At 39.5% G+C, this 18,007-nt stretch overlaps 1 protein-coding gene across 2 annotated transcripts; it reads right to left on the minus strand.

The window, feature by feature from the left end:
• Positions 1–1,728: 1,728 nt before the first annotated feature.
• Positions 1,729–17,385, minus strand: SUB1 (SUB1 regulator of transcription). 2 transcript variants are annotated; one of them, XM_003981522.6, is made up of 5 exons: positions 17,239–17,385; positions 14,695–14,767; positions 12,226–12,348; positions 6,677–6,785; positions 1,729–4,743 (listed from the first exon to the last, which is right to left on the minus strand). In XM_003981522.6, the coding sequence occupies exons 2-5, from the start codon at positions 14,764–14,766 to the stop codon at positions 4,664–4,666; spliced, it is 384 nt and encodes a 127-aa protein (XP_003981571.1). In that variant the 5' UTR covers position 14,767; positions 17,239–17,385; the 3' UTR covers positions 1,729–4,663. The 2 variants fall into 2 exon arrangements, with proteins under 2 accessions (XP_003981571.1, XP_023094946.1); XM_023239178.2 differs by lacking the exon at positions 17,239–17,385 and adding an exon at positions 17,037–17,170.
• Positions 17,386–18,007: the final 622 nt, after the last annotated feature.

An 18,007-nucleotide genomic window follows, 5' to 3' on the forward strand; every position in this document is an offset into this window, starting at 1 on the left:
TCGCTTTCCAAGACACATGAGCGACTACATGCACAATTCTAGTGAAATTCTAGCATGGGTGGTAGGAGAAGCACTTTGCACACAGTGTTTTTGTTACCCTGGTATAGATATAGCATCCAACTGAGATTCAGAACAAGTGTTTTTCCTGGTAGAGTGAAAGAAAGGAAGTGGCCTAAAATCCTTTCCAAGCTAAAAGAAGTCACCCAAAAAGATAAACCATTTAAATTCAATCAAGAGCCCAAGAGTGAAATGAGAAAGAGTTGTGTATCCCTTTACTTAGAAACAACAGGCCATTGTTAATCTAGGGCTGAAATGGCTGTAAAACCAGGTCTGGGACAGTCTGAACTCTGTAAACGACTTAGGTAAAGAGAGTTGGAGAAAAGTCCTGTGTAGCGAGATCTTCTACTAAGATGGGCTGTCTTGGATGAACTGTTACACAGTAAATAATTCCATATGATTTTTTTTGAGAGAGAGCATGTGAGCTGGGGAGAGGGACAGAGGAAGAGAGAATCTCAAGCAGACTCCACACTTAGTGTGGAGCCTGAGGTGGGGCTTGATCCCAGAACCCTGGAATCACAACCTGAGCCAAAATCAGGAGTCAGACGCTCAATCAACTGAGCCACCCAGGTGCCCCTTAAACCCATTTTTTAATCCCTTAACTCCCCTTTGAGCCATGCTACAAAACTGCAGTCAGTGATTAACTGCATAAATTCCAAGTACTACTGATTCCTCCTTGACTGGATGGAGTCAGTATGTTTTACTAAAGAGCAAATTTACAGTCAATTAGGCAGAGCAAGAAGAGTCATGAGTAGTCTTCCATGATCTTCCTATCACTGTTTAAGTTCCCCTCGACAGAAATCTACACAATGAGATCTCAATACAAAACAAAGCAAAAGCACTAATCAAGAAGGAAAAAAGAGGGGCACCGGGTTAGCTCAGTCAGTTAAGCATCTGACTTTGGCTCAGATCATGATCTTGCCATTCTTGAGTTTGTGCCCCATATTGGGCTCGCTGCTATCAGCGAGGAGCCCACTTCAGATCCTCTGTCTCCCTCTCTCTCCCTGCCCTTCCCCTGCTCTCTCAAAAATAAATATTTTTTTTAAAAAGGGGGGGGGGGGAGATGCTTTCTAAACAAAAGTATAAGTTTAAAGTACTCAAAGGAGTCCAGTAGGCAATACAGTTAAGTATACCAAGGAATAATTAGACTGCAAAACATTCATAAAGTTACAAAAAAGGCGGGGAGGAGCACCTGGGTCCGACCCTTGATTTTGGCTCAGGTCTTGATCTCACAGTTCATGAGATCCCCACATTGGGCTCTGTGTGGACAGCCTGGAGCCTACTTGGGATTTTCTCTCTCCTCTCTCACCCTCCCCACCATTTGTGCACTTTCTCAAAATAAATAAACTTTAAAAAAGAGAGAGAGAAAGAGAGAGAGAGAGAGAGAGAGAGAGAGAGAGAGAGAGAGAGAGAGAGAAGGGCTGTGTACACCTCAGTATTTGCATTTTCCCATCTGGATCAGAGAGATGGGAAAAACAGGCCCACTCCACCCCAACCTGCCTGGCCCATCCCGTCCCATCCCAGAGGTCCTCAGAAGATTTAACACGCTGAGGCGAATTCACATTCCAGAAGCATTCACACAGAAAGGCATTCTATTTGTTAACAAAATCCATTCAACAAATAACTAAGCCATTCATCTTTAGGTCTGTGAAACTGGGATGACACATAGGGCACATTTCTTATTTTTATTTCAACATTTAAAATATTCACAGATGGAGTATTGTATTCATTGACTCTCCATGGAAGATGTACCAAACAAAGCATACAGGTTATTCCACAATTACAAAATTACATATTTGTGACTATGTGAATGTTTACCCCTAGTCTTTATCTGGAAAATACCGCTTAAAAAAAGAAAAAAAAACTTTCAAGTTTTTCACTGGATTAATTTCCATAAAAAGTAAATAGCAAAGAATTTCAGGAGACACCAAAATATCAGCCAGTGCTTTTTTAAATTTTCAAACTTTTATAGTGCTCTTCTGACTTTTAAGTGTCAGGAACACCTAAGTAACACCCAATTCTTTCTCTTTTCCCCTCAATAGCCAAGCCAGGATGAACATACTTTTTTTCCTAAGTCTTTTCTCCTATGTAGAAATAGGTACATCACCACAGCAACTTGACTGGCTAATGAGGTAGGAGTATTCTTCAAAAGCATTTAAGAAGCAAAAGAGAATAATCAAATTATTAAGAGTTTTTCTTTTTTAGTGGTTTTCTTTAAAACACCAAGGGCATTGGAAATTGGTCAAATGCCACTCATACTTTAAAAGACAAAGAGGGAAAACCCCATTAGAAACACCCTGCTACAACTACACTCGGATCTGGCATCAATTAAATCCATTCTGGCATCACGAAGTAAGAAACTGCTGTCTCAAAATGTCAAGCTTTCTTCCTGGAAGAAACCTTACCAGGAAGAGAAGTTTAAACAGAAAACACCAGTCCCCTATCTTCTCTTTTCAGTACAGTTAATTGCTCTCTTCTTTTAAACCCAGTTCTCATCGTTTCCTGCACCCAAAAAAAGACAAATAATGTCTGTGTATTGCATATCCAGTAGACTTAAATGAATTTAGCAGTCAACCTATCAAATTCTGCCAGGGAAACTCTCCTTACATGAAGGTTTTAATGACCTAATGCTATACAGCTACAAAATGCCTAGGTAGTAGATTTCAGCACCACCTCTGTATCAGCAGATTGGTTCAAAATGCACACGGCACCCTGAATTCATACATACCTAGGAAATCTACCCATTACTCCTTCAACTACACCGAAATCAAAGCTCTGTGTTCTAACTACCCTTTCTTGTATACGTATCTAGGAATACTTTACAAATTCACCCAATTAAGTTAATAGAACACATTTATATTCCCAAATAAGGGGAAGTTATCAATCAAGCATGATTTGTCTAAAATACCATTTTGAACACTTTTGGTACCTATTATTTGGATGCTAAAATACCAGAAGAGAGGATTTACTTCCCCAATTATGCACCTATTAGGGCTACTGCTAAAAACACTAAAAAATCATCTAAAAAATGTAAAAACAGACTTAAAACAGAACAGCTGCCAGAAAAAAAATTTAGTAACTGTATGTGTCCTGGCAGCTGGTTTTGAAATCAAGTCCTTGACAATTCTATAAAATGTTTTAGATGCAGTAATCAAAGTTGGTATAATAGTGCAACTCTCTGATATGGCAGTAAACCATTTAAGATTAGCTACCAAAAATACGTAATTTGTTAACAAGAATTTTTCACGTCTTTAAACGTTTCTTTTACCATTCAATTTAGAACTGTGTCCTATCAATGTGATCAAAATATCACGTGTTATCATTTAGTGTGAAGAGAATTCCTTCCTCTTCACTGCCACCTTCTCCAATTTCAGTTATAGCTCCTTTACATTCTTTACCTAAGGCACACCATGCCCTATTTATTGCTGCAAAGCCCCTGAAATTTGTGCCTCAATCTGGATCTGCTTCATCACTATGGTTCAGTGAAAATCACTTCAGAGTACCTGCTAAAACTTAACATTAAGTCTAGAATACTACTATCCGAGAGATAAAACTGCAAAAGAACCAAGCCTACTAAGAAAAGGCCAGTAAGAATATGCTCTATCTACTCTTTCCTCCAAAAACTGACCACATTACTATGACAGTAAAGCTCAGTGAGATCTCAGGCTATATATATACTCCATGTTACAAAATAAAATGTTAGGCCAATAAGCTTTCACAATTTTTATTAAATCCTAATCTAATATAACAGTATCTGATTTTATAGACATCATCCCATGGTGAACATGTTTAATAAGTGAAAGCAAATCAGACATCTAAGTCACTATTCTCTGCAGACTAAGCAGTAAGGTAACTACACAGAACGCTACAGGTAACGACATACACTTACTTGTTCAGTTTTCATACAAGCCATGTTTTTTTTTTTATCAAACTATATCTCCTAATATTTAATACAGTAGAATTAGTGATTGTAGCTCTCATATAATATTTTAATTACAAGTACCTTATTGAGATAACTAACATTTTGACAGTTTCACTGACTTTCCAAATTAGAATATATTCAAGAAAAAGAGCAAAAAGTGAAATGAAAACTGAACATGACAAGTTACTAAAGGAAAATGAAGTAAAAAAAAGGGAAAGTGAAGTATCACTGGGGTGGAAAAATACAACAAGTCTAGACATTGGGCTGGAAGAAAACAGATCAACTATGGATTTCACAAGTCAGAGTTTATAAATCCAATGCAATACAAATCCTTTCGAATGTAAAAGCCAAGTTGAAATTAACAGGTCTATAAACTGTTACTTTTGGCCTTAAACAGTACCAACTCCTTTGATCAAAAAAGGCCACAACAGTTAAGATTGTATTACTTGATTTTATTTTACACTAGGTGGCGGGCACAAAGCAATCCTCCTTAATAAAGTTGACAATTAGCTTCACTCAGAACATTTTTAATAATGCACATTAAAAAAAAACGTATTCATCTTACAAATTGTTCTGCAATCCAAATATACAATAGCTTGGAAAACAACGTTTAGAAAACAAAAGCCAATGTAAAAAGACAGATTAAAACAACTAGAACAGTACAGGTTTTATATGGCTCTGATTTTACAGTTTTCTTACTGCATCATCAATGTCAGAAATCTGTTCCTTCAGCTGGCTCCATTGCTCAGGATTTAAAGAAATACCTAAAACAAAGTTTTAAAAATTAAAAGTTGAAACTCTATTTATGCTTTCTTGATGATTTTCATACTTACAACTAAAATACTGCTTTATCAACAGCCGTCACTTTGAAAGGCATAATGGAACCATACTGAGAGTCAAATCTCTTAATTTGTTAATTACATATTCATCACAATTACCTGAACCAAGACCAGTCTTATATCTAGTTTTACTTCCAACACTGTATCCTGCACAATACTTACTATACCCCGTGAGAACAAATGATTTGAAGATGCATCTCACAAGCTAATTTGCTAGTTTGTAAACTAGCAGGCTAAGTGGCCAGGTCCAGATTTTGTATGTGACACTCCATTTCTACATCCAGTTGGTTCCAACATTTGCTCAAATTTTTACAGGAACTCAAGGTGAATGACTTTGTGCTGAGTTATTCCAGAAACCTTCATTTCACTTTGGAAAAATTCCTGGGACGTGACCCATACAGAACTTCTCAGAATGTATGTACTGATTAAAAATGCATTCTGCAATCATGCTGTCAGGGTTCTATCACTACCTCCCAATCACTAATGTCACCTTAAAAAACTGTCATTACCTCTGAGCCTCGGTCTCACCAGTAAAATGGTATTTACACCTCAAAGGGGTGTTGAGAACCAATACATTAGTTAATCTGAATAAAAAGCTAAGTGTATCACATGACACATAAGTAAACACTTAAAATGTTAGTTAATAACATGTCTTTTCTATTTAAGATGTAAGACTATGAACAGAAAGTATTTTGAACTTGGAACTTCCAATGTTCTAATACTTGACCCATGTAAATAAAGAAATAAACTAGAATTGGAAGAATGAGTGTATTTTTCAGAAAACTGCTGGGAGGCCATGAAATTGTGAGGAAGGCAGAAGAACATAATGCATGAACATCTTGGAAAGACTTTAAGCTGATCAAATTATTTTAGTAAATGTTTGCAGAAACAAGAAATGTGGCATTGCCCACAATGAAACAACCTGAATGAGCCAGAAACGACCTGAACAAGAAAATGTTAAAGGGTATGAAAACAAACGTTAGGTTTAGTAAACCCAAAACCCACATGAAGCAAACAAGCAGTACCTTCAAAATGACAAACAGGCAGAGTAGAAGATAAAGAGGCCTTTTATTATTAGCTAAGGATCAACCTAAAGCAGCTAACTACCCAAATATAGGAATTTATGCTAATCCATAAATGTTCTCTAGCTATAAATCTGGTGAAAAAATCCAGTATGCTTCTATGATGCTGATATGCTTGGGATGGGATGCAGCATAAATGGAAAGAGGACAAAGACCCAGTAAAAGGATCCCACCCACCCACCCCCCCGCCCCGTTAAAGAATATCCTTTAGAAGATGAACCAAAAGGAAACACTATAAACCAGAATTTTTCATTACAATTTTTACAACTTCTCAGATAGTGCCTACTACTTAAGAATTCAGATAAACTTTTTTTTTTTTTTTTAAAGTTACACCCAAGCAGGGGCACATGGGCGGCTCAGTTGGTTAAGCATCCAACTTCACAGGTCATGATCTTGCAGTTTGAGAGTTTGAGCCCCGCATCAGGCTCTCTGCTGTCAGCACGGATCCCATTTTGGATCCTCTGTCTCCCTCTCTCTCTGCCCCTCCTCCACTCAAAAATAAACAAACATTAAAAAAAAAAAAATAGCCAAACAAATTAGCAGCCAAATGAAATGATATTAGGGGTATTCTTTCTTCTGGGTTTTATTCCAACAATTATTTAAGACAGGTGACTGAAGGAAGTGTCATATCCAAAAAGACTACAGAACACTCAACTGAATGAAGATTCTCCCAATGCACTGCCAAACATTATTTCAATTTCAAGTAAGATACGTTACTTAGATAATTTTTAGTTCAGTCCTAATATCAGGACCAAATTCAGGAAATTAAATCTCACCTTTTCTTCCTGGTTTCATTTCACCTTCCGGATCCATCCAATATTCTCTAATATCAATTAGGACTTTCCCTTTAAAGTCTCGAACACTGACATACCTCATTTTCCCAATCTGCCAAAGAAAAAAAAACATAGAAAGGTATTCAAGAGTGATGTCCATATATATATTTACTACTATTCTGAATATCGAAACTACAACCAAAGGAAATGTCACTCAAAAAATCTTTCTTAAAAAGACGGAATTAAATGAAGCACATCTGACCCTTCCAATCATTTTCACATTAAAGGAATCATTAGTAAAACAGAGGAACACTATGGAAAATGGTATGGAGATGCCTCAAAAAAATTAAAAACAGAACTAATACATGATCTAGCAATGATCCAGGAGCCACACTTCTGGGTATGTACCTAAAAGAAATAAAAGCAAGGTCTCGAGAAGATATTTATTTGTACCCCCATGTTCGCAGCAGCATTACTCACAGCACCCCAAAGATGGAAGCAACCTAAATGTTGACATAAATAAAATGTGTTATATACATACAATGGAGTATTAGCCTTAAAAAAAGGAAATCCTAGGGGCACCTGGGTGGCTCAGTCACTTAGTTAAGTGTCTGACTCTTGATTTCGACTCAGGTCATGATCTCGTGGTTCGTGGGATCAAGCCCCACATCAAGCTCCACACTGACAGCACGGAGCCTGCTTGGGATTCTCTCTCCCTCCCTCTCTCTCTCAAAATAAATAGACAAACATTAAAAAAAAAAAAAAAAAAAAGATTTTCTCTCCCTCTGCCCCTCCCTGCTCACACTCTCATAAATAAATAAACAAACAGGAAATCACATGCTACAACACGGATGAACCTTGCTGACATAGGCTAAGTGAAAGAAACCACTCACAGAAAGATACATACTATATGATTCCACTTTTAAGAAATGCCTAGACTAGTCAGATTCAGAGAGACAAAAAGTAGAATGGTGGTTATCAGGGCCTGGGGAGGGGGTAAAGGGGAGTTGTTATTTAAGTTTTGCAAAATGAAAAGTTCTGGAGATCTGTTTCACAATAATATACACATACTTTACTGTATGCTTAAAAATGGTTAAAATGGCAAATTCTATGTAAAGTGTTTTTTATTTTTTACCACAATAAAAATCATTAGAAAGCAAAGTTTTGCAGTACAAACTACAACCAGTAGGAATCCATAGACTCCACCAGCAATACACCATTCTAAGAATCCAGAGATCCAGTCAATAGTAACGTGAGAAAGCTTTTCCTTTTAGACATTCATTTCAAATAACATCTTTAATACACTTCACCCATAGTCTCAAAGTAAGAACTTAAAACTACCCACAGAAAACTATTTTTCAAAAACCTTACACTGTGCTTAACAAACTACAAAGGAAAACAATTTACTCAACAAAGTGTCTGTAAGCACTTTCCAGGATGTCTTACACTGCTGTAATATACTATCTAGCACTTAAACTAAGAAGTCACACTTTCTGATCAAAACTTTTAACACCTGCCCATCTCTTACTCATTCTGAAACTACTCTTCAGGCTTACTGACTAAAAACCAGCTATGATTTTTGTGCTTACATCAACATGTAAAGATCTGGGGTTCGGTTATGCTCCTTTCCCTTTGAACCAGGGCCCCTTGATTATTAAATAATCCTTTTCACGGGGATATAAGTTATTACCGTAGTAGAATCACAGCTGTGCTGACCCAGTACATATTAATGGCTTCCATCTCGCCTATGTCCTTTTAGACTGCTTTTTCTGGTCTCAGCTAGGTCTTGTGCATTTTCCTTTAGTTTTCCATTTTCAAGTTAAGTTTCTTGTCCTGCTGGTATACCCCTAATTCCAGGGTATGCCCCATGCTTTATGGAGAAATGAAGTTCACTGGGTACGGGTTAAGTGCCTTCAAATCTTTCTTCTCTGTACTCACATCATTACCAGTTAACTTTCTTTACTTTTTCTACCCGTTTCTTTCATACACGTTCTTTCCCATTTCACTGGCTTCATACCTACCATTTCTTAACATGCTCATTCCCCTCTTCTAGAAAACATTTTCCCTAACTGCATTTTGTAAACTTTCTCCGTGTTTCCCTCTTCCATTTATTGCTAAATTTTGAAAGGAGAGGAATACTGTTTCTACTAATTAAATTCCCACTGCCTACACTAAATTAGTCACCAGTGATCTTATGGTCACTTTTAATGGCTTATTTTTTAATCAGTCTTCTTGAAACCCCCTAGTGCCTATCATACTGGGTTCTTAGTAAACTGTTTTAATGGATAAATTAGATAAGGCCAGAATAATTCTCATAGTGGAACTGTTCATTGGGACTTACAATACTGATTTAATAACTCTAAGAATATCTCCATGGGGGGGAGAAATTAGTTCAACCTCTATCTCACACCATACACAGAAAAACTAAACTAATTCTACATGGATCACAGACCTAAACGTGAAGGTTAAAACTACAAAAATTCTAGGAAAAAAAAATTTCAAATAAAATATTAATAAAATTGTCAAACCACTATTATAAGTAAAAATGAAGTCCTCATTTTATATTTATATAACCAATGTACTCTACTGTGTTCTTAAACCAATTAAAATTCAGTATTATCACCAAAATATTTTTCTTTTTTTTTTTTTTTTTAAATTTTTTAACGTTTATTTTTGAGACAGAGAGAGACAGACCATGAACGGGGGAGGGTCAGAGAGAGGGAGACACTGAATCTGAAACAGGCTCCAGGCTCTGAGCTGTCAGCACAGAGCCTGATGCAGGGCTCGAACTCATGGACCGCAAGATCATGACCTGAGCCGAAGTCGGCCGCTTAACCGACTGAGCCACCCAGGCGCCCCTAAAATATTTTTCTATGGCCAAATTACCATTTCAAAGAATTGGTATTCTTTGAAATTGATATTTGAAATTGGTATTTGAAATTGAAATTACCATTTCAAAAAATTAAAGATTATCTTGTAGAATGCCTGTCACTACTAAGGACTGTGAAAAGTCACTTTGAAAATAAAATATATAGTTCCTCCTAGAGAAACCAAGAGGCGCTTTCAAAAGAGTGAGGAATCTTACAGCTTTATGAGGCTCAGGAAGCTTTCCAAATGAGGTTTTAAAAACTGAACCCACTTTTTTTGATGAGATAACCACCCCCTAAAAATAGATGTGGTTTTCCCCAAACTGCTCTAACATAATAAAATCTCTAAATGTGGATCCTGTTTCTTCAATAGACAAGATAAAATCCATTAAAATGCTACAGATGTTTTCATTACACAGACAAAGGCAGGCAAACGGTAAACAAGAACTAATCAGAGAAAGCCCAAGGTAGATAGTTGCCCAAATCCTTGAAAGTTTTTACCTCTATTGCAAACATTAAGTTAAAATATTCCAATGCAGCACTTCATTCTGCACAAGAAAGTCCGTTCTCTACAAGAAGGTCTATGAAAGGACGGGATGCTTCTCTTGCAGATTCCACATTTCATTCTGACCCTTAAGGAAACTTCCCACAGCACTTAGAATAAAACTCAAAGAGTGCAAGACCTGGTCCTTCACCCTCGTTACCAACCAGATCTATCTACATTCTCAACCAGGTTTCCTAGGCTCCAGCCACAAAATATTTGCACAAGCCTCTCCACTTTAGAAAGGATTCCCTCTCTCGTATATTTCATGACTGGCTCCTCCTTTATGTCTTAAGCTTCAAATGTCACTTCTTTAGAGAGAGATTCCCACAGCACCTTCTCTCTCATAATAACCTACCCTTTTATTTCTCAGCCCTTAACATAACTTATACGTATACATATACATATATACGTATGTTTATTAGTATAATATTTATCCCTATAAATTCCACAAAACCAGAGACCATGTCTACTGGGACCATTACTGCTTACCCAGAACTTAGCAAGGCCTGATGTACAGGAGGCATTCAAAAAAACAAACAAAAAACAGCATTCAAACTTAAAGAAATGAGGGCCCTTTCATAATTCTTCCTTACATATACTGACTTATGTTCTCTATCAAAGTAGTCTGCTCCCCTAAGCTATAGGCAAGTCAGAAGACTAAAATCTATAACTAATCCATCTGCATTTTGTCTAAATTTTTAATATTTTTTAACAAAAAATGTGTACATTTAAGGTGTACCACATGAAGATGTGATCTATTCATAGTGAAATGATTACTAGTCAAGATAATTAACATATCATTTCAGTTACCATTTTCTGTGTGATCAGTGCACCTGAAATCTCTTTTAGCATATTCCATATTCAATACAGTAGTAAGTATAACCATCATGTGTCTATTTTCATCCACACACATAACTAGGCAAAAAGTGAGTAAAAATATCCAACTTCTATTTTCCTATTCTAACCTTAATCCTGGCACTGTCTTTCAAGGCCATCAGTAGATTCAAAACATATACCTATTTTACCTGTAAAGAATTTATCAAAGTCAACACCCAAACAATAAATAATCCAGTGAAGCAATGGGCAGAAGACATGAATAGACATTTCTCCAAAGAAGATCCAGATGGCTAACAGACACATGCAAAGATGCTCCACACATCACTCATCATCAGGGAAATACAAATCAAAACCACAATGAGATACCACCTCACACCGGTCAGAATGGCTAAAATTAACAACTCAAGGATGCCTGGGTGGCTCAGTTGGTTAAGTGTTCGACTCTTGGTTTCAGCTTGGGTCATGACCTCACAGGTTCATGAGATCAAGCCCTGCATTCAAACTGCTTCCTAAATGTGCAGTTCTCAATCTGTTTCTGAACGCCTACAACTTTAAAATCTTTTTTTTTTTCAATGTTTATTTTTGGGGAGGGGGGGAGGGGGGGGAGGGAGGGAGGGAGGGAGGGAGGGGGAGAGAGAGAGAGAGAGAGAGAGAGAGAGAGAGAGAGAGAGAGAGAGAGAGAGAGAGAATCTGAAGCAGGCTCCAGGCTCTGAGCTGTCAGCACAGACGCGGGGCTCAAACTCATGAACTGTGAGATCATGACCTGAGCTGAAGTCAGACGCTTAACCAACTGAGCCACCCAGGAGCCCCTGGATGTCCATAATTTTAAATTCATTGTTTTACACTTAGCCAAACCACAAGTTTCTAGACTTTAACAATAATCTAGCAGCATATAAATTACTTTCATTTCTACAAACTTGCTCTTACATTTCAACAAATAGAAGATGATTATAAGAAACATTAGGGGCGCCTGGGTGGCGCAGTCGGTTAAGCGTCCGACTTCAGCCAGGTCACGATCTTGCGGTCCGTGAGTTCGAGCCCCGCGTCAGGCTCTGGGCTGATGGCTCGGAGCCTGGAGCCTGTTTCCGATTCTGTGTCTCCCTCTCTCTCTGCCCCTCCCCCGTTCATGCTCTGTCTCTCTCTGTCCCAAAAATAAAATAAAACGTTGAAAAAAAAAAAATTTTAAAAAAAAAAAAAAAAAAGAAAAGAAACATTAAAAATTATTATGCAGGATCAGATTATAGTACTTTCAACATTCATCAGATCAAGCCAGATAATAATTCCTCTGGATCTAAGGAAATTACCTGAAACATGTTATCATCTCTGCTGCTGCTACTCTGCTTAGAGGATGACAGGGCTCTTGAAGTCTCACCGGTCTTTTGCTTCTTTACAGGTTTTTCTGGAGTAACCTGCTTTTTCCGCTTTAACTTAAAAGAAAAACAAGAATAATGGTTAAAATCTGCATACATAAGAATAAAACACATTTCAGGTTCAAACACTTCCTGACTCCTTAGGACTTAAAGGATCAGAGGAATCCTAAAAACACACACAGGCAAGTTTCACTTGACAAGAGAACTATGGAATTAACCTAATATCTAACACAGTGTCTTCAAAATGTGTTCCCAAGAGCCCAAAAGTCACTTCAGGCATCAAAGAGGTAATAACCAGAGAAACAACTCTTTAATAGACCAGATACGCACATCAGATTTCTCTGGGAAGAAAAAAAATGGGGGGGGCCTGCTGCTTTTGAATAAACTTTTAGAAACCACAAGTTTATTAAAGTTAGTCAGCTACTAATTTTTTTTTTACAAAGGAAATATATTAATTCGTAAGAATACAACCAACTTGTTCCAATCTAGGATATGTTATTCATGCGCTGCCTATTCCAAAAGGGACTTAAATTGACTTTGAAAATTATGAGTACACGTAGCACCTGGGTAGCTCAGTCAGTTAAAGCATCTGACTCTTGATTTCAGCTCAGGCCATGATCTCACATTTCATGGGATCGAGCCACGAGACGGGTTCCACGCAGAGCATGGAGCCTGCTCGGGATTCTCTCTCTCCCTCTCTCTGCCCCTCCCCTGCTCATGCACATATGTGCGCACTCTCTCTCTCAAAATAAACAAATAAATAAGCTTTTAAAAAAAGAAAGAAAAATTTATGAGTACACAAACCTAAGAAAGCTATTTCGTACTGAGCATTAGAAGTCAACAATTCAAGAACTTCCTCATCAGAAAAAAAAATCACCAAAGGTGGACAGCAATGTGCTTAGACTACTATTCAAAATCAAAACAACGTTTTAAATTAAACAGCATTATTGTAAAAACTTTTTATATAGCCTGGTTCTTAAAATGAGCTAATGCCTATGAAAACTAGTGGAGTTCCCAACCTAAACAGTAGAGGGCAGTCGTGTTCCTTTTGGTGGAAAGTACAAACTGACGTGTTGTCTTACTAAATTAGATGAAACTAGACAAAATATAATGTACGTATGCATATAACTGAAAAAGTGAACGGATTTAATTTTTTTTAAGTTTATTTCTAAGAGAGCATGAGCGGGAAGGAGCAGAGAGAGATGGAGACACAGAATCTGAAGCAGGCTCCAGGCTCTGAGCGGTCAGCACAGAGCGCGACCAACGGCTCGAACCCTGCGAGATCACAACCTGAGCCGAAGTCAGACACTCAACCGAGCCACCCAGGTGCCCCAAAAGTGAATGTATTTAATTTAAGTGCTTACAGGATTAAGAATACTATTTGGGACAAATGGCAAAAATCAATTCTGCTCAATAAGCAGAAAGTGATTATTCTTTGTATCAGGGTCTGGATACTCCCCGGGGATTGGCACATGCCCGGCACATAAACACTCAATAAAAATTTGCTAAATGAACATAATCAAATGCCATACCAAATGCAAATAAGAATTTAAGACAGATTTCCTTCTGCAGTACAGCTATGTATGCTCTTTGAGGCTTCATTTCAACCTTTACGTGATATATTCTTTATTTCCCTAAAGATCCATCTTCTCCAAGATTCTCCCATAAGCTCTTTTAACTAACACTGTCAACTAAACTCAGAGACATAATTATGTAAGCTTCTAGGAAATAAAACGTTCTGCATGGAAGGAAGCTCGGACTACAATGTGAGCTGCTCAGGTAAGCAGAATGCACAGCTTCCAGCACAGGTGTCAACTAATGTAGAAAAAGCCTGTTGTCAAAATGGGTTATTTCACGTTAGCTTTGCTGGGTGTTGATTTCACTAAAAGGAGGAGACCAGAGTAAATAACATTCTAACTTAACATGTACCAAGCCTACATTTGAGGTAATCCTAGTGGGCTGGATAAACATCAGTGGCCAAGGACACTGTCAAAATTGACACCTGCATTCAGAGTTCAGGTAATTTAGTTCAACTACAACACACAATACCTACAGATTAGGCAGATTTCCAAATAAAGCAAATAGCGGCTTTGGCCTATTTCTAATGCTATTCCCCCTAGGGAATAAGGTGGTAGTTCTGCAGAGTTAGTGTTCCTAGAAGTCCTCAATGGGAGACTTGTTCAGGTCCAAAGACTTGCTCAAGTCTGATTTAGGGGCCAGGAGTGTGCATGAACAAGTACCCTAGGCACTTTGGTCAAGTGGTCCCAGAACCATTTGCACTTTCAGAAACACCTGTCCAAGCTCTCTTTTTACCATTCTGATATGCCTTGCTGTCCTTTAGAACTGGATGTGGGCAATACTGCTGAATTAAGTATCACAGAAATGACTTGCATTAATAGTCACCTTTTTGTCAACCTCACTGTCAGAATCACTGCCGGAAGAGCTTGAAGAAACAAGTTCCTTTGACTTAGGCATTCTGCAAGACAAATACATTATATAATTAACAAATTATTCGATTACCTCCAGCTTAATCTCTCCCAAGCAAAAATTTAAGAAGTTCCATGGTTCTATCATTTTGTGGTACTGGAATTGTGACGTGAGGCACAATGCTAGAAGTTAAACTCTTAATCTATGCTCTTCTGAGTTGAAAATAACACCCAGAACCCAGCAAGGAGAAAGAAGTAAAATGTCACACACCTCTCATACTCCTACACCTCTTTCTCAAAGCCATTGGGTCTTTTTATACTGCATTTTAGAGAGGTTAGAGGTTTATGGGTAGGAAAAATTGCAAGAAGGCAGGTGACAGCAATCTGCTAAAACCAGGAAGTAGGAATATCCTCAATACTGCTTTATATTTCTCACTCATGAGATCTAACGGAATTATCCACCCAACATGGAGAAGAGCTGCACTATACAGATGTCAATAGCTAATTCACTCGCCAGTATAATCCTATTTTTTCACATTTTGTGTATGTCCTTCATGCTCTTTGGCTTTTTGACCATGCCATCAAAATAACAAGCACCTATTCAGAGTTCACAAAGTTATACGTAATTTTTACAATTCATTACATTTTACACTGATTTTTTTCTCTGGAATATAACTAAATTCTGAAGAATCTGCTTATGGGAGGGGCAACACCTTTTCTCAAATTCCTACTATGGCCCTAGTTCCCCAGAGGTACATACATAGGCCAATCCCTTGCTTTCAAGTGGAGGTTTACGGAGCACAGCCAGCCAGAGGGCCTTGTTTCTCTACTTTTGCAGTGATTAAAAAAAAAAGAAAGAAAAGAAAAAAAAGCTAAAGCCCAAATTTCAAGGAATTCCAAGGCATGCTGTACTTCTTTTCAAGGCACTTTATAAAACCAAGTGGTAAACCACTTATTAAAAAATCTTTTGCTTTCTATCCAAAAAGGATGGGTCCCATTACTTTTTGTATAACTTAAAGGCCCCGATATATACAATAAAGTCTGTCAAATGTTGAATAAAGGAAAAAAGACCTCATTTTCTCCTCAAAATATCATAATCTAGCTCTCTAGACTAAACCTGTCTCTACACTGACATTGAATGTATTCCACAATAGGAGGTCAAGGTAAAAGAAGTGGGCCATCCATTCCAATTCTAGCCACTAATTTCAAAAAGCTCAAACATACCCAACCAGCCATGTTGATTTTAACTGGTAATTTCCTGATGAGAAGAGTAAACTCAGGTGGAACCAACAATGTTCTGAACCATGTTTTATGTACTAATCCTGTTACTGCCTCCATTTTACATCCTAAACTCCAAAATCAATTTAAGTTTTTTTATGCTAGCAGCTAATGATGCCAAGAAACATTTTTTTAAAGGTAATTAAATTGAACATAACCTATTTTTTCACTTTGAAATAATCAAGCATAACTATACGGTCTACTAATAAAAGCTGCGGGGGGGGGGAGGGGGAGGGCTAAGATCATTTCAAAGAATGACCTCGTAATTAATCCAAATTAGAAGCCCATTCAACAAAAAAACAAGATAATGGTAACTAAGGCCACTTTGAACTTTTGACAAAATGTATTTTTACTTAAAAAAAAGGCAGGCTAGTAATTCAGGCAGGTGGTATTAAAATGCTAGTGTAGAATATATACAAAACGCAACTGAAAAAACGAATCTTCATTCTCTGATGATGGCGTGGAGGACTAGCAAAGACGAGGTGAAAATAAACGTAGACTAAAAGGCACACGAATTCGGTACTACACGAGGGTGATGAGCACCAACATGGGGAAAGGGGGTTGCGCGACACCAGGAAACTGCTGGAACCCTGGGGCTGGCAACGGCTGGGGCGGGGGGGGGGGAGACAGGTTGGTCGGAGGGGGCGTGGGAGGCGGCGAAGTGCGGAGGAGACCGTATGGGAAGAGGAGGGACTTGCACCAAGCGCCATTTTCTTCTCTCGAAGCATTACCTACCCCCAACATACCAGTCGTCCTTCCCCCGCAGCCCTCCTCCGACGGGGTCCGCTCTCTCCCTCCCCTAGACAGCCCCCCCCCACCCTGGGAGTCACGGTGAGAGCCCCAGCAAAGCCTTGAGGAAAAGCAGGCTCCGCACGCGCCCCCGCTGTGGCCCGGGCCGCCGCTGCATTGTCCCGGGGGCGCCCCGGCCCCCTCCCCAAAGCTCCCCGCCCCCCACCCGGCCGCACCCCGCCGCCCGGGGCCGCAGCTCTCGCCGCGCCCGAGCCAATCCCGGGAGCCAGCTTCTGGCGCGGAATGGCCTACAGCGCATGGGGCGCAGGGTCGGCGAAGGAGGAGGTCCAGGGAGGCCAAGGCGGAGAAAGGGGAGGTCTGGCAGCGCCGCCATTTCCCGCGGCCGTCGCCGCCGAGCGGTGTAGAGGCCGCAAACGGCTCGCGGCCCCGCCGGGAGGGTGGGGATCGGCCGGGCAGGGGCTCGAAGGGTGGGGGCGGGGCCCCCAACACTCACGCTCCGCTCTTGCAGCCGAACAGCCCTCTGCTCGCTCGCTTGCAACTGACAGAGAACCGGAAGTGACGAAAGCGAGGAGCTGCCGGCCCCGCCCCTCTGGGACTGCGTACACGTGATGGGGCGTGGCTTCCTCGCCGAAACCAACAGCGAGACCCTTTCCAGGGCCTTAAAGGGACCGTCCTCGTGCTGAGCCAGTGCCTTGAAAGTGAAATGCAGCGGAGATTGAGCCTGACCTGTGAGTGTGAATGAGGGCACGAATAAAACACGAATGACAACCATCGAACTTTGCCCTTAATTCCGTAAGTGTTTCTTGTACTAAAGTGAAGTGTCCATACTGAATAAGCCCATTTTCCCAGAAATGGTCCTTACCCCACCCCCCCTACCTTCAGCAGTTTTTGGCTGGTAAAATCCAAAGGAAGGAAACCAAAGTGTCACATATTTAATTCTGGAAAATGCAAGAAATCTTTACAGAAGTCCTTGGCCACCCTTATCCTTAAACTGAAGTCTTGGAGGTAGTTCACGGAAGACAGGAGAAATCCATACTACAAGCAGGAACATGGCCAATCGATTTACAGTTAATAAATGCCTGCTATAGCCAAGAATATATATAGGGGTGCCTGGGTGGCTCAGTTGGTTAAGAGCCTGACTCATGATTTTAGATCAGGTCATGATCTCACAGTTGATGAGTTCCAGCCCCCGTTGGGCTCAGCACTGACAGTGTGGAGCCTGCTTGGGATTCTGTGTCTCCTCTCTCTCTGCTCCTCCCTTG

The sequence above is a fragment of the Felis catus genome, chromosome A1 (genome assembly GCF_018350175.1).
Source record: "Felis catus isolate Fca126 chromosome A1, F.catus_Fca126_mat1.0, whole genome shotgun sequence".
In the NCBI taxonomy this organism is placed as follows: Eukaryota; Metazoa; Chordata; class Mammalia; order Carnivora; family Felidae; genus Felis; species Felis catus.

Bases quoted from the DNA above. Each gene is read 5' to 3' on its own strand.
- SUB1 (XM_003981522.6), bottom strand. From the start codon at position 14,766: ATGCCTAAGTCAAAGGAACTTGTTTCTTCAAGCTCTTCCGGCAGTGAT. The intron at 6,786-12,225 runs GTAATTTCCTTA...TTTCTTTGGCAG, and splicing joins GAGATGATAACATGTTTCAG to ATTGGGAAAATGAGGTATGT. The intron at 4,744-6,676 runs GTGAGATTTAAT...ACTTTGTTTTAG, and splicing joins AATGAAACCAGGAAGAAAAG to GTATTTCTTTAAATCCTGAG.